This window comes from Silurus meridionalis, chromosome 22, assembly GCF_014805685.1.
Source record: "Silurus meridionalis isolate SWU-2019-XX chromosome 22, ASM1480568v1, whole genome shotgun sequence".
NCBI classification, from domain to species: domain Eukaryota; kingdom Metazoa; phylum Chordata; class Actinopteri; order Siluriformes; family Siluridae; genus Silurus; species Silurus meridionalis.
In genome coordinates this window covers 1,166,988-1,181,684 of record NC_060905.1, presented here as the reverse complement: position 1 = coordinate 1,181,684, position 14,697 = coordinate 1,166,988, and the positions used below count along the sequence as shown (strand labels likewise).

Here is a 14,697-nt window from a genome sequence, read left to right as displayed (position 1 = left end):
CACTTCTATATAACTTCATTACCACACGTCTCTTCACTTCTATAACTTCATTACCACGCCTCTTCACTTCTATATAACTTCATTACCACACGCTCTTCACTTCTATATAACTTCATTACCACACGCCTTCACTTCTATATAACTTCATTACCACACGCTCTTCACTTCTATATAACTTCATTACCACACGCCTCTTCATTACCACACGCCTCTTCACTTCTATATAACTTCATTACCACACGCTCTTCACTTCTATATAACTTCATTACCACACGCCTCTTCACTTCTATATAACTTCATTATCACACGCCTCTTCATTACTATAACTTCATTACCACACGCCTCTTTACTTCTATATAACTTCATTACCACACGCCTTCACTTCTATATAACTTCATTACCACACGCCTCTTCACTCTATATAACTTCATTACCACACGTCTTCACTTCTATATAACTTCATTACCACACGCCTCTTCACTTCTATATAACTTCATTACCACACGCCTTTACTTCTATATAACTTTACCACATGTCTAATTACCACACGCCTTCACTTCTATATAACTTCATTACCACACGCCTTTACTTCTATATAACTTCATTACCACACGCCTCCATTACCACACTCTTCATTACCACGCCTCTTCACTTCTATATAACTTCATTACCACACGACTCTTCATTACCACACGCTCCATTACCACACTTCTCTTCATTACCACGCCTCTTCACTTCTATATAACTTCATTACCACACGTCTTCACTTCTATATAACTTCATTATCACACGCCCTTTACTTCTATATAACTTCATTACCACACGCTCTTTACTTCTATATAACTTCATTACCACACGACTCTTCATTACCACACGCCTCCATTACCACACTTCTCTTCATTACCACACGCCTTCACTTCTATATAACTTCATTACCACACGCCTCTTCACTCTATATAACTTCATTATCACACGTCTCTTTACTTCTATATAACTTCATTACCACACGTCTCTTTACTTCTATATAACTTCATTACCACACGACTCTTCATTACCACACGTCTCCATTACCACACTTCTCTTCATTACCACACGTCTCTTCACTTCTATATAACTTCATTACCACACATCTCTTCACTTTATAACTCACTTCTTTATAACTTCTACTACACTGTGTGCACAATTATTAGGCAAGTTGTATTTTTGAGGATTAATTTTGTTATTGTACATCTAAAGTGCTACAGTGTACACTTATTAGAAAATTATCAGTGTGCAGAATTATTATGCAACTAAATGAAAAACAAAGATTTTTCATCTTACTTCTTTATTTTCACCTGTTAAAGTGAGGATAAAAAACAAGCTCAACATTTACAAATAAACATTACTGAAATTTCAAAAAGAAATCCTCAGTGACCAGTAAAGCCACCCTTCTTTTTCATAACAATCACAATCCTTCCATTCACGGAGTCAGTCAGTTTTTTGTTCTGGACAGAATCAACTTTTAGTGCAGCAGCAACCACGGCCTCCCAGACACTGTTCAGAGAGGTGTACTGTTTACCTTCACTGTACATCTCCTGTTTAAAAAGGGCCCAAAAGTTCTTAATAGGGTTGAAGTCAGCTGAAGAAGGGGGCCATGTGATAGGTTTTTCATCTTTAAGGCCTTTACTGGCCACGCAGTTGAGTACTTTGATACATGTGAGGGAGCGCTGTCTTGCATATAAATCAGTCTTCCTGAAAGATGCAGACTTTTTTCTGTACCACCGCTTGAAGAAAGTGTCTGAGAGTTGATTTTGAGTCCATTTTCAACCTAAAAAGGTCCAACTAGCTCATCTTTAATAATACCTGCCCAAACCAGTACCCCACCTCCACTTTGCTGGCGTCTGAGTCAAAGTGGAGCTCTGTGTCCGTTACTGATCCAACCACGGGTCCATCCATCTGGTCCGTCAAGAGTCACTCTCACCTCATCAGTCCACAAAACCTTTGAAAAATCTGTCTTCAGATATTTCTTGGCCTATTCTTGACGTTTCAACTTATGTGTCTTGTTCAGAGGCGGTAGGATTTCAGCCTTTCTTACCATGGCCATGTCTCTGAGAACTGAACATCTCGTACTTCTTGACACTCCAGGTGGGTTGCAGTTGTGGAATATGGCAGCACTGGAGGATAAGGGGTTCCTGGTAGCTTCATGTTTCAATCTTCTCAAATCTTTGGCGGTTAATTTGCGTTGTTTCTTGCGACCCTGTTGACTATTCGCTACAAAACGTATGGTTCTGTGATCTTAGATATTTCAAGACTTTTCAGAGTTAAATCTCTTTATGGCCCATTTTTCCTGAGGAGAAAAATCTGGCTAATAATTATGCACAACTTGATATAGGGTGTTGATCTCCTTAGGCCACACCCTCCCTCATTACACAAATACACATCACCTGATATGCATTAAATCCAATAAGCATTCAAGTTTATACAGACTTGGAAATTATGGATAAAATGATAATGTGGTCAAAATAATGACGTAATAATTGAGCACACAGTGTGTATACCGCTTCACTCCTACGTGACTCTTCACTACTAATCTCTCTAACTGCTGTCTCACTCTATACACACTTTTCATGTTCAGAACTACAGGATAAGGTGATTAGACTCATATGAACTGTATACGGAGAACAGGAAGTCTTTATATGGACTTGTTCCTTACATGAAAAACCTGAAGGAGAAATTTCACCTTTCAGACTTTCTCTCTTTATTGTTTTATTACTTCACAAAAAAAAATCTGGCTGCTATACAGAGTATTACTGGGTTACTACACACACTCGCACGCGCGCGCGCACACACACACATGTTCATGCAGTTCACAGATTTGTAGCTGAAACAGGAGCTGGTGAAGATGGAGGAGAAGTTCTTCTAAATGTCCACACTGTGCACTTACTCCAGCAGGCTGATGAAGCTAATGTTTAACTGAAGCGCGTAGTCTCTGGTTAGTACAGTGCACATGACATCGCTCTGAACTCGACACCAGGGGAATGAGACGTGGCCCAAAGTCTGAAGGCAGAGCAGAGGCTGATGTGTGCTGATCTCAGGCACTGAACCAGAAGCTTCATCTCCAACAGAGCAGGACTCAGGCTTTCCAGGGACGGGGCAGAATAACGGATTAAATGAGTGTGGGCAACTTCTGGTACCTTTAGATAAAGAATGTATATACATACACACACACACTAACCCACACACACACACACTAACCCACACACACACACACACACCTGGTGGATGTTTCAGGCTCTGTCTCATGTTACAGTTTTCTCTCACTCAATGCTGAAACATCTCACACCAACATGTTCATTTCAATTCTCTCTCTCTCACTCTCTCTGTCTGTCTGTCTGTCTTTTTCTCTCTCTCTCTCTCACACACACACACACACACACACACGCACACAAAGATCTCCTCTAGAAGCCGTATTTGGCCTGAGTTTGTCTGCGTGTAAGTTTGTTTTCAGACCAGCTGTTCTTCAGCTCCAGCTCTCGTTCCTTAGCCTGAGAAACACAAACAAGCATCAGTACACACACACACACACACCCCCAGAGAAAACACACGGATCTCTCTCTCTCTCTCTCACACACACACACACACACACCAGTAAATTTTGAAGTAGTACAGACGCTCCCCCACTTTACCAACATTCACTTTCTGAACAAACGTGTTCTCAACGTGAAATTTGTTCAGGAAAAATAAACTCATATCGCAGGAAATCTGCTGTGAGCTCGTGATCATACACACTGAACTCTGAGCTACTTTTTTAATGAATTTCTTTTTTTTATTAAATATTTATTACTTAATATAAACTATTGTATACAGTGGTATACAGTTCATGGTACGAACAGTCGTTCAAAACATAACTCATGCGTACGGTGCAGAGCGTCTGTGTAATAAATACAATAAATAAACAGACGAATGCATGATGGACAGAAAGAGTGAGAGAGAAAGAGAGAGAGAGCGAGACAGAGAGAGCGAAAGCATGAGAGAGAGAGAGAGAGAGCGCAAGACAGAGAGAGAGCGAAAGCATGAGAGAAAGTGAGACAGAGAGAGTAAGAGGGAGACAGAGAGAGTGAAAGCATGAGAGAGAGAGACAGAGAGAGTGTGAGAGAGAGAGAGACAGAGAGTGTGAGAGAGAGAGAGAGAGAGAGACAGACAGAGTGAGAGAGAGAGAGAGAGAGAGAGAGAGAGAGAGAGAGAGAGAGAGAGAGAGAGAGTGTGACAGACAGAGAGAAAGAGACAGACAGAGAGTGAGAGAGAGACAGAGAGAGAGAGAGAGTGACAGACAGAGAGTGTAAGAGAGAGAGAGAAAGAGACAGACAGAGAGAGTGAGAGAGAGAGAGAGAGACAGAGAGAGAGTGACAGAGAGAGTGTAAGAGAGAGAGAGAAAGAGACAGAGAGAGAGTGACAGACAGAGAGTGTAAGAGAGAGAGAAAGAGACAGATAGAGAGAGAGAGAGAGAGAGTGAGAGAGAGAGAGAGAGAGAGAGAGAGAGAGAGAAAGAGACAGAGAGAGAGAAAGAAACAGACAGAGAGAGAGAGAGAGAGAGAGAGAAAGAGAGAGAGACAGAGAGAGAGAGAGAGAGAGAGAGAGAGAGAGAGAGACAGAGAGAGAGAGAGAGTGACAGACAGAGAGAGTGTAAGAGAGAGAGAGAAAGAGACAGATAGAGATAGAGAGAGAGAGAGAGAGAGAGAGAGAGAGAGACAGAGAGAGTGAGAGAGAGAGAGAGAGGAATAGCACTCACTTGATGGATGAGATATGTGATCTGGTGTTTGCGACGCTGTTGTCCTGTCGGCTGATCTCCTTTTTTCTACAATAAAAAGACAAACTGCTGAATGTAAAACTATAAACGTCTCGTTTTTGTGCCAAACAGTTTATTTCTGTTTATTTTTGTTAAGGTGATTTGTACACACACGCACGCACGCGCACGCACGCGCACGCACACGCACACACACGCACGCAATAAATGTTATCATTAATACTCATTATTACAAATCATAACACCTGTGTTTTATATCAGAACATTTATAATATAATAATAAGAAGAAAAGGAGTAGACACTGACCTTGCTGAAGGACCTGCGTGGCTCCATCTCCGTCGTCATGTTCTTCATCATCCACTGCTGATGGCCACTGAGCTGATCATCACCTTTAATCTCCAAGAACTTGATCTCCTCTTTCCCTCGGTTCTGTTTCCCCTGCAGCCTGCGGAACTGAACACAAACAACATTCCCCAGTAAACAACATTCCCCAGTAAACAACATTCCCCAGTAAACAACATTCACCTAAAGTCCTCCAACTTGGTTCTGCTGCAATAAAATACAATAAAATAAGATTTTACTAATGCAGTATTCTAATGATTCTAATGATTAATTGGAAAGGAAGAACTTTTTTCTTTATTAAAGATCAGCAGTAAATATACACGAGAGAAAATGAGACGAGTCTCAAAGTCATTTGTTTTCTTTTTAGAAAAATCATTTTCTTTATGTTTTAGTTTGAAATTATCCCAATTTGTCACGTTCTTTGGTCTGAATCTTCTTCCTCCATTGTTCATTCTGCAGCGTCTCGTGTTTCCTGTCCAGAGCAAGCTAGAGGGTTATCAGGGTGCGTCAGTAATAATGGTCCGTGGGGGAACACGGTGCGCCGTGTGGAGTTTAATGGATTAAACAAAGCAAAGGAATTTTTGTACTGGAATTACTCGAGTTGCTCAAGGAATCGTTTCTGCTGCACTCCGACTTTCAACGTTCTCTTTCTTATGATTATTCAAATAAAATAAAAAATCATTCAAATAAACACTTCAATCAAAAAGCGGCATTACAGCAGCGTTACACTGTGACGTGAGAGTGTGACGTGAGAGAGAGAGAGACGTGAGAGAGAGACGTGAGAGAGAGACGTGAGAGAGAGACGCGAGAGAGAGACGTGACAACTTACTGCTTCATCGTTGAACAGAGTGGAGGACTCTGCTTCCTCCTGCTCACAATTCTGCTCCTGGTAAAAACCTGCACTATATAACTCCTGTAAATAACACACACACACACACACACACACACACACACACACACACACTTTATTTACACATGGATTATGTTTGCAGGTATATGAGAGGGAGAGAGTGTATTTGTCCGTGTGTGTATTTCTGCGTGTGTGTATATTTGTCTGTGTGCACATTTCTCCGCGTGTGTGTGTTTCTGCGTGTGTGTGTGTGTATTTCTGTGTGTGTGTATGTATATTTCTTTGTGTGTGTGTGTATATTTCTTTGTGTGTGTGTGTGTGTGTATATTTTTTTGTGTGTGTGTGTGTGTGTGTGTATTTCTGCTTGTGTGTATGTGTCTGTGTGTGTGTGTTTCTCCATGTCTGTGTATTTCTGTGTGTGTATGTATATTTCTTTGTGTGTGTGTATTTCCTGTGTGTGTGTGCATTTCTCAGTGTGTGTGTGTGTGTATTTCATGTGTGTGTGTGTGTGTGTGTGTATATTTGTCTGTGTGTGCATTTCTGTGTGTGTGTTTCTCCGTGTGTGTGAGTATTTCTCCGTGTGTGTGCTTCTGTGTGTGTGTTTCTCCGTGTGTGTATTTCTCTCTGTGTGTGTGTGTGTATGTTTCTCTGTGTGTGTATTTCTCTGTGTGTGTGTTTCTCAGTGTGTGTGTGTGTGTATGTGTGTACCTGAGCAGCGTGTTTGTGGTTCTGTGGTAGATACTCGGGGGTGGGGTACTCGTTAGTGCCCCAGGTGGGTCTGGATTGTGTGTCTGTGCTGGAGGTGAAGTCGAGCGGCGCGTCCTCGGCGCAGGGAGAAGGCTGCAGTGAGGGGGTGTAGGGCTGAGGGTCGGGATACGACGCTCCGACCTCCGGTTCTGCAGAGTTTTCCGACAGGGAGAAGAAATTCTCTGCCACGAGCTCATCGTCACTTCCCTCCTCGTCCGCCGCCATCTGCCGAGCGAACTGCAGAGACGCCGACTTGGCCGCCGCTTTAATAGCCGACGGAGACGGACTCGCCGCGGACACACCCTGAGACGCCGACCTCGAGCTTTTGTTGTGAGCGGCGGGGGCGGGGCGTTTGGTCAGGGTGTGGGGCACCAGAGGGCGCTGCATTTCCTTCACACTCAGGTGTTTGGGTTGGGGCAGGAGAGCAGAAAGACCACCAGCACCCTGAAACATTGTAATATTCACAACACAATACTTCTTAGGAAGTTTTCCTCTCGAGCTCGAAGGACCATATAAGGATTCTCACTATCTGGTATACGCTGATCAGGGGATTGTACTCGCCCCAGTGCGTCAGTAAAAACACAATACAGGATTCAGAACACTCTACTTTACTGGGTATAGAATTGATTGTATATGAGGTAATTCTTGCTGTCTTCTGCTAGCTGCTGTTTAGTGGGTTGCGTGATGCAGAATGCATGCAGCTGCTCCGTGTTCTGGCCTTTTATACTCTTAGTGGAAGACGGTGTGCTGTGACGTCACAGATAGCTTGTCATTGCTTGGTAAACTGTATATCTGCCTCTAAATAGGAATCCTTTCTTACAATACTGTTCAATAAACAAAAACTCACCTGAGATCCTACTTTCTTCCTCATGGGCTCCTCTTCATCCTCATCAGACTGTACAAATCAAAATCATAATCAGGTATGTTACAGTAAAAGAATTCTCTGTTCCCTCATCACTGAAGTTTTACAGATACACTATACAGCCATAAGTTTGTGGACACCCGAACATATCTTTTGTATGCACTTCTTGAAGTCATGCCAGAAATTTGTAACAAGTGTGTGGGGTTCAGTTGATGAAAGTGATGCAGAACATTGTTGAAGCATCAAAACAGGATAAAGTTAATGTGAAACTTGATCAGGATCAGGGTGAGGATCAGGATCTTCATCAGTGTGAGGATCGAAACTGTGTGAGAGAGAGAGAGAGAGAGAGAGAGAGAGAGACTCACGCTGTCCGCTCGGATCTCTGGAGCACTGATCCTGACCGGCTCTGAGCGCTTCTTGGCCCGTGGAAGCTCCAGGCCGGGTACAGGGTTGCCCATTGCGGGCTCCGGGCGCTTGGGGGCGGGCAGGGAGGCGAACATTCCGCCGGCTTTATTCGAGCTGCGTGGCGCTGGGCTCGGATCATCGCGCTCACTGTCGTCGCTGCTGTCGTACGCTACTAAAGACATGTTTCCCCCGGTTCATATAATCTCCCTCTCTCTATCCCTCTCTCTATCCCTCTCTCTCTCCCTCTCTCTCTCCCTTTACCCGCTCTCTCCTTCTCTCTATCCCCGCTCTCTCTCTCTCTCTCCGCCCCTGACTAGCCGCTAACACTGAGACTCGTATCTTGCTAACTATCGGACTCTCCGCTGGAGTTTCTCCTCCGTGTAGAACACTCCCCGTGTTTTCATCCTCCTGTCCAACTGTAAACAGCCTGAACGCGCTAATAATCCCTATTTTACCGCAGTGTTCATTATTTGTATTTAATTTAAAAGCTAGCTGTAAACCCCTGTAAACAAACCCCCGTTCTTCTTCTGTTAACTAGCAGCTTAGCCGTTTTCTTACTTCCGGTTATAAACGCGCTCGCTCACGCCACCACACGGTCCGGAGGAGCCAAAATAAAAGTATTACAAAGGTTTCGAGACAATTTTTGTAACACGCCAATAGATGGCAGCACGAGGCTGCACGCACAGTCCCAGGGGGCACCGACCTTTATTAATCAGTGCGCTAAAAGACATCATCCTGTGTAGATCAGAAGCTGTGCAACTGGTGGTATTATGTCCATGTGCGTTACCACGTCTGCTTTTTTCACCGCGTGTGCACTCTGTCACCGGGCTCTCCTCACACGTGAAACAACATGACCTCACTTCCGCACCCACCCTACTCCCCAGATTTGGCTCCTGTGGACTTCACCCTCTTCCCGAAGATGAAGATCCTGGAGATCCGGTGCTAATCACAGAAGGCACTTGACATGCTTCGACAAGAAGACTTCCAGGACACGTTTCTTTTTATATAATACTTTTTATATTTAAATATGTTTTGAAGAAAGTCGTTTAAACTCGAATATATTTCAATACTTCTGCATGATGTTATAAAAGTAATCTATAATCAATCATTTCATGAAACTGACTTTGGGTACCAATATTTATGCACATTGCTTTTCTCTGTGTTATTATTATTATTATTATTGTTGTTGTTGTTGTTATCATCATCAGTGATAAAGGAAATGAGACATTTAGACAAACACATTTATTGGGAATTCATGGCATCATCACAGTGTACACAACATACACTCCACTCCTCTGTGCTCCTGCTTAAACATCTCAGTACCAGAAGCTTTTTCGAGGTCTTCTCGGTTCCTGGATGTTCATTTTCTCCATCACTTCCTCCTCCAGAGTCTTCAGAGACGGAGTGTACGTTTTCTCCAGAGCGTCCTCTGAAGACGTGTCCTTCGGTCCGTCTGAAACACACACACAGATACACACATAGAGATCAGGGTGAGAGAAGTGTGTGTGTGTGTGTGTGTGTGTGTGTGTGTGAGAAAGACAAAGCATGACCCCAAGTGTTTTATTACTTTTACCATTAAAGGAACAACAGGTGATATTTTTATCCGTATATAGTTACATTTAAACCCTAAAGAAGCATAAACTCCTCCACAGTTACAGCTTCACCTCCAACTCACACTGGAGACTTCTTCCCTCCTCTCTCACCTTTCCACTGCTGTGGGATGATGGCGTCCCTCCTCTGGAAGACGGGTTTGGGGATGATTCGTCCCGTCCTGACCGAAACCCGCACCTTCTCCCCCTCCTCTGTAAACCTCCACTCTGTCTGGGTGGGCTTCCTGAGCAAGAAATAAGGATTAGGTGGATTTATGATGATGATGAGGAGGAAGAGAGTGATAAAAGTGAGGGTGATGAGGGAGATGATGGTGCTAAGGGTGATGATGGAGATCATGTTGTGAGGGTGATGATGGAGATGATGATAGGGAGGGTGATGATGATGAAGATGATGATAGGGAGGGTGATGATGGAGATGATGATAGGGAGGGTGATGATGATGGAGATGATGATAGGGAGGGTGATGATGGAGATGATAGGAAGGGTGATGATGATGGAGATGATGATAGGGAGGGTGATGATGGAGATGATGGTGGTGAGGGTGATGATGGAGATGATGATACGGAGGGTGATGATGGAGATGATGATGGAGATGATGATACGGAGGGTGAGGGCAGTAGTCACCTGTCTGTGGGATCCACGAGTGAGACGTCCTTCAACAGCAGAGGAGCTTCACTACCGATGTACGTCCCTCTGTAATCTCCAGACCTGCCGATATACCTGTAATGCTGAGGAGGAGGAAGAGTTTGTTACCCAAATACAGGAAGAGAGGGTGAAGGAGGAAGAGGAGGAAGAGAAGAGGAAATGATGAGATTATGTAGAAGGAGGAGGAGGAGGAAGATGAGGCTTGTCAGAGGAAGAACTCACACACACACACACACACACACACACACACACACACACACACACACACACTCTGCACTTCTCTAACACTACACCTGAGTGAGTCACACTTGTAAAAGTATTGGCACCCTAAAGAACCACACAGTTCATATTTTAACCTCGAGAACAACACGAGTGACATCTGCTTACAAATATATTTAAAGTGCAAATGAGTGTGTGTGTGTGTGTGTGTGTGTGTGTGTGTGTGTGTGTGAGTGTGTGTGTGTAAGAGAGAGTGAGAGAAAGAGAGAGTGAGTGAGTGAGTGTGAGAGAGAGAGAGAGAAAGAGAGAGTGAGTGGGAGAGTAAATGTGTGTTTGTGTGTGTGTGTGTGTGTGTATACCGTGTTGAGTCCCTCAATGATGACCCAGTTACGGTGACGGAACACCTGAGTGATTTTGCCCTGTTTCCCCTTGTCTTTACCCGAAAGGATCTCAACCTGCAGAGTCACAGACAAATACAGATCAGTACGGCTGATAGACAGACAGACAAAGAGAAAGACAAACAGACAGACAAGCAGGCAGAGAACCAGACAGACAGACAGACAGCCAACAGGCTGACAGACAGACAAACAAACACATAGACAAACGGACAAGCTGACAGACAGACAGACAAACACCAAGACGGACAGACAGGCTGACAAATGGACATGCAGACAGACAGATGGAGAGAAAGACAAACATACAGACTCACAGACAGGTAGACAAATGGAGAGAGAAACAGGCTGACAGACAGACACACTAAGAGACAAATTATCAAGAAAGACCTACATACTGACATATACAACAAAGTTATGAGAGAAACAGTCAGACAGACAGACAGACAGTCAGACAGACAGACAGACAGTCAGACCTGCATCTTCTCCTTCACTTCCATGATGTATTAGATTAGATTCAACTCTACTGCAATATACACTTTGAAACACACACACACACACACACACACACACACACACACAGTTCCAGTCTACACAGAAGTTTCTCACCACGTCCCCCCTGAACACACTCCAGTCCTCGGGGCTGATCGGCTCCACGAACACCTTCCTCCTGATCTTCCCCGGAGGGTTCAGTCTCCTCGCTGCTACGGTCCACGGCCTGTTCGTCCCGTACCGATAACCACAGGGAAACGCCGCCCTCGCCACCACGCCGAGCAGAGCCGTCACACGCATGTTTCACACACACACACACACACACACACACACACACAGTAGTCTAGAATAAGGAAACAGGGAGATATATTCACACAAGTGTAATATAACACAAAATAATCCTTATTATAAATAATATTAAATCAAGTGTGTTTTTAAAACTGATACTCAAAAACATGAATTTAGATTTTGTTTGGATTGAAAATCGTTCACACTTCTGCAAATGTTTCATGAATGTATCTGGGACAGAAAGGAACCAGGTGGTGCTTTATCAGCAACATATCAATAAAGATCTACAAATCGATAAGGAAATCACTACTTGTGATCAAAAGGGTAAAAGCTCAAATCCCAGCACCACCATGCTGCACTGCTGGGCCCCTGAGTGAGGCCCCTAACATCACCTGCTTGAGATAAGTGTAAGTCAGTCTGGATGAGAAGGCATCTACCAAATACCATTAAAGTCAATTATTATGTAGACATCTGGACCCAAATTCTGCATAATCTAATTATATATATTAATTTTTATATTTATTTCAGTAAGACACAAAAATAAATTGTGTATAAGCTGGAACAGAAATCCTTTACAGACTATTTCAAGTCTATGAAGGTGTACAGGAGAGTGACGAGTTCAGCTGCACAATCTTCATCATCATCATCATTATTATTATTATTATTATTATTATTATATTTATTATTATTATTATGATCTGTCCTCATGTTATTCAAGCATCATTACAGAAACGTCAAATAAATAATTCACTTTTTTCCCTCACCTGTTCAGCAGGAAACCTGCCGGTGACGATTTAAACCCAAATCTCTCGATTAACTCTTTAATTATTACTTTATAGAATATAAATGCTTTAATCCCAAACACACGGCGGTCAAAAGCACGTCCCGGTGTCACCCATTACCACGCATGCGCACAAACTGGAAGAGGATGGGAGGGGGAGGAGACCATCAGGTACTTCCGGTTTACAGGGACAGGAAGTGCGCTGAGTGTAAAAGTCGCTCTGTTTATTTAATATTACTAAATACATTTCCTCTTTATTGTTGTAACCATATATATTTACCCTTTTTATTTTATTTATTTATTTACTTATTCTTTTTTTCCTTTTTTTATTCAAAAAAGTATTATTTTTGTGATATTTCTTTATGGTATGAATGTTAATTAGTTTTCTTCAGGAAAAAAATTAAATGAGGAAAATATTACTAAGTAAATAAATACATTAAATACATTTGTTTAAAAAAATAGTTATAATTGAATACCTGTACATTTGATTTATTTAATTAATTTAAATATGAATACTTTAAAGCCTGATATTATTATTGTTATTTAAAAAAAAAAAAAAAAAAAAAATATATATATATATATATATATATATATATATATATATATATATATATATATATATATAATAATAATAATAATAATAATAATAATAATAATAATAATAGTCAATGTCCCTTATCGGTTAACTATTTAATTATCAGGAGGAGCAGGTCAGTGAGGAAATGTCCAGTAGCTAATTAAACTAATATACTGTTAAGATTTTCATTGTGACCAAACAAAACTTTAATTCTTGGAGATGTTTCCATGTGATCTACGCTGCCCGTGGTGTCTTTTCTGATCAGAGAAGAATCACACGGCACACAGCATATGTTCTTCTTTAGTTTAATGCAGATAACAGACAAGTATTTATACACACTGGAACAAACCTGAGCTAAAACTGTTCCTGATTGGGTAAGAAGACATAATAACTGGAGATGTGTGAGTCCAGATAAAGACTTCCTGTAGACCTCACATACTCACATGGTAAAGATCCTATAGACACTGAACAGATAACAGGAATGTGTTTAGAGAACCAGTGTGAGAACCATCTTAACACTAACACATAAAGTCATCAAGATAAACCATATGAGAGCTTCTACATCTCCACTGTTGCTCAATGAGGCGCTTCAGAGCAGAAAATGCAGTAACGTCAGATCCGGTGTTATGCGCTAAAATGCTCCACTTATCTCATAATTATGACTTAGTATCTCATTTTGGTATCTGGTTTTAGTGAATCAACCACATTCAATGCAACCAGCGTGATCACTGAACACAAACAAACGACTCTTTTAACAATTTTATGTTTAAATATGCATGTAAGTATATTATTATAGTTGATTTAGATGAGATCTTGTACAGTAGCTTGAGTCTTCAGGATTGTCTGAACATTCGTTTATCAAGTGACATCATGTGACAACAAAACAAAACAAAAATGTGGGGGTGGTTTAAATGTGGTTTCTGTGTGTTTCGTCTGTGTTTTTGACCAGGACTTGATACACATGGAGTCTTTGTATTTATATATAATGTGTATTATTTGTCATGCTTTCGAAAATTAAACTTAAACTCGCTACAGGTTTGTGTCGAGATCAAGAAACAGAAGTTTTATATACTTTATCATCTCACTTAATTGATGGTTTTTCAATTAAGATCTCAGGTTCAGGTAAAGTCAGTCTTTATTGAATTTTTATAGACCGGTGTAAAAATGTGCACCCCAGTGTATACATGTAAATCAGAATCCACAAGAACCATGCAACCATTCTCATGCCACCCCATAAATCGTTTTCTAGATTATTTCCAATTCAGAATAAAAACTGTACACACTGATCAGGCATAACTTTATGACCACCTGCCTAATCTTGTGTTGGTCCTCTATTTCCTGACCTGTCGAGCTTCAACAGCATTTACTCTTATTCGAGTTACAGGAGCTCGTGTGTTGGATCGGACCACCCAGATCAGCCTTCTCTCACAATTTGTCAAAATCGCAAATCCTTACGCTCGCCCATTTTTCCTGCATTTAACACGTCGAGTTTGAGGACAAAATGTTCACCTGCTGCCTAATAAATAAATAAATCCACCCACTAACAGGTGCCATGATGAAGATCATCAGTGTTCTTCACTTCACCACTCAGAATGTTATAATGCTATAAAGTCTGGTCTGTGTTTATAAAGTAGTTTTTGTGTATGAATAAGACATGAGCCATAAGTTCATGGACATGTATGATGGTCCAGGGGTGTTGGTGTG

At 41.8% G+C, this 14,697-nt stretch overlaps 2 protein-coding genes across 2 annotated transcripts; both read right to left on the bottom strand.

Annotated features, from left to right (window-relative positions):
• Window positions 1-2,713: 2,713 nt before the first annotated feature.
• On the bottom strand, window positions 2,714-8,553 carry prcc (proline rich mitotic checkpoint control factor). Its single transcript, XM_046835476.1, has 7 exons — window positions 7,950-8,553; window positions 7,570-7,617; window positions 6,684-7,166; window positions 5,955-6,038; window positions 5,090-5,236; window positions 4,769-4,834; window positions 2,714-3,524 (listed from the first exon to the last, which is right to left on the bottom strand). The coding sequence occupies exons 1-7, from the start codon at window positions 8,169-8,171 to the stop codon at window positions 3,438-3,440; spliced, it is 1,137 nt and encodes a 378-aa protein (XP_046691432.1). The 5' UTR covers window positions 8,172-8,553; the 3' UTR covers window positions 2,714-3,437.
• A 663-nt stretch (window positions 8,554-9,216) lies between these two features.
• Window positions 9,217-12,557, bottom strand: mrpl24 (mitochondrial ribosomal protein L24). The gene is made up of 6 exons (XM_046834269.1): window positions 12,400-12,557; window positions 11,465-11,690; window positions 10,823-10,918; window positions 10,224-10,327; window positions 9,693-9,823; window positions 9,217-9,442 (listed from the first exon to the last, which is right to left on the bottom strand). The coding sequence occupies exons 2-6, from the start codon at window positions 11,645-11,647 to the stop codon at window positions 9,306-9,308; spliced, it is 651 nt and encodes a 216-aa protein (XP_046690225.1). The 5' UTR covers window positions 11,648-11,690; window positions 12,400-12,557; the 3' UTR covers window positions 9,217-9,305.
• Window positions 12,558-14,697: the final 2,140 nt, after the last annotated feature.

Coding starts and splice junctions, on each gene's coding strand:
- mrpl24 (XM_046834269.1), bottom strand. CDS start 11,647: ATGCGTGTGACGGCTCTGCTCGGCGTGGTGGCGAGGGCGGCGTTTCCC. Junction 10,919..11,464: donor GTGTGTTCAGGGGGGACGTG/GTGAGAAACTTC, acceptor GTGACTCTGCAG/GTTGAGATCCTTTCGGGTAA. Junction 10,328..10,822: donor TCATTGAGGGACTCAACACG/GTATACACACAC, acceptor CCTCCTCCTCAG/CATTACAGGTATATCGGCAG.
- prcc (XM_046835476.1), bottom strand. CDS start 8,171: ATGTCTTTAGTAGCGTACGACAGCAGCGACGACAGTGAGCGCGATGAT. Junction 7,618..7,949: donor CAGAGATCCGAGCGGACAGC/GTGAGTCTCTCT, acceptor TGATTTGTACAG/TCTGATGAGGATGAAGAGGA. Junction 7,167..7,569: donor GGAAGAAAGTAGGATCTCAG/GTGAGTTTTTGT, acceptor ACAATGTTTCAG/GGTGCTGGTGGTCTTTCTGC.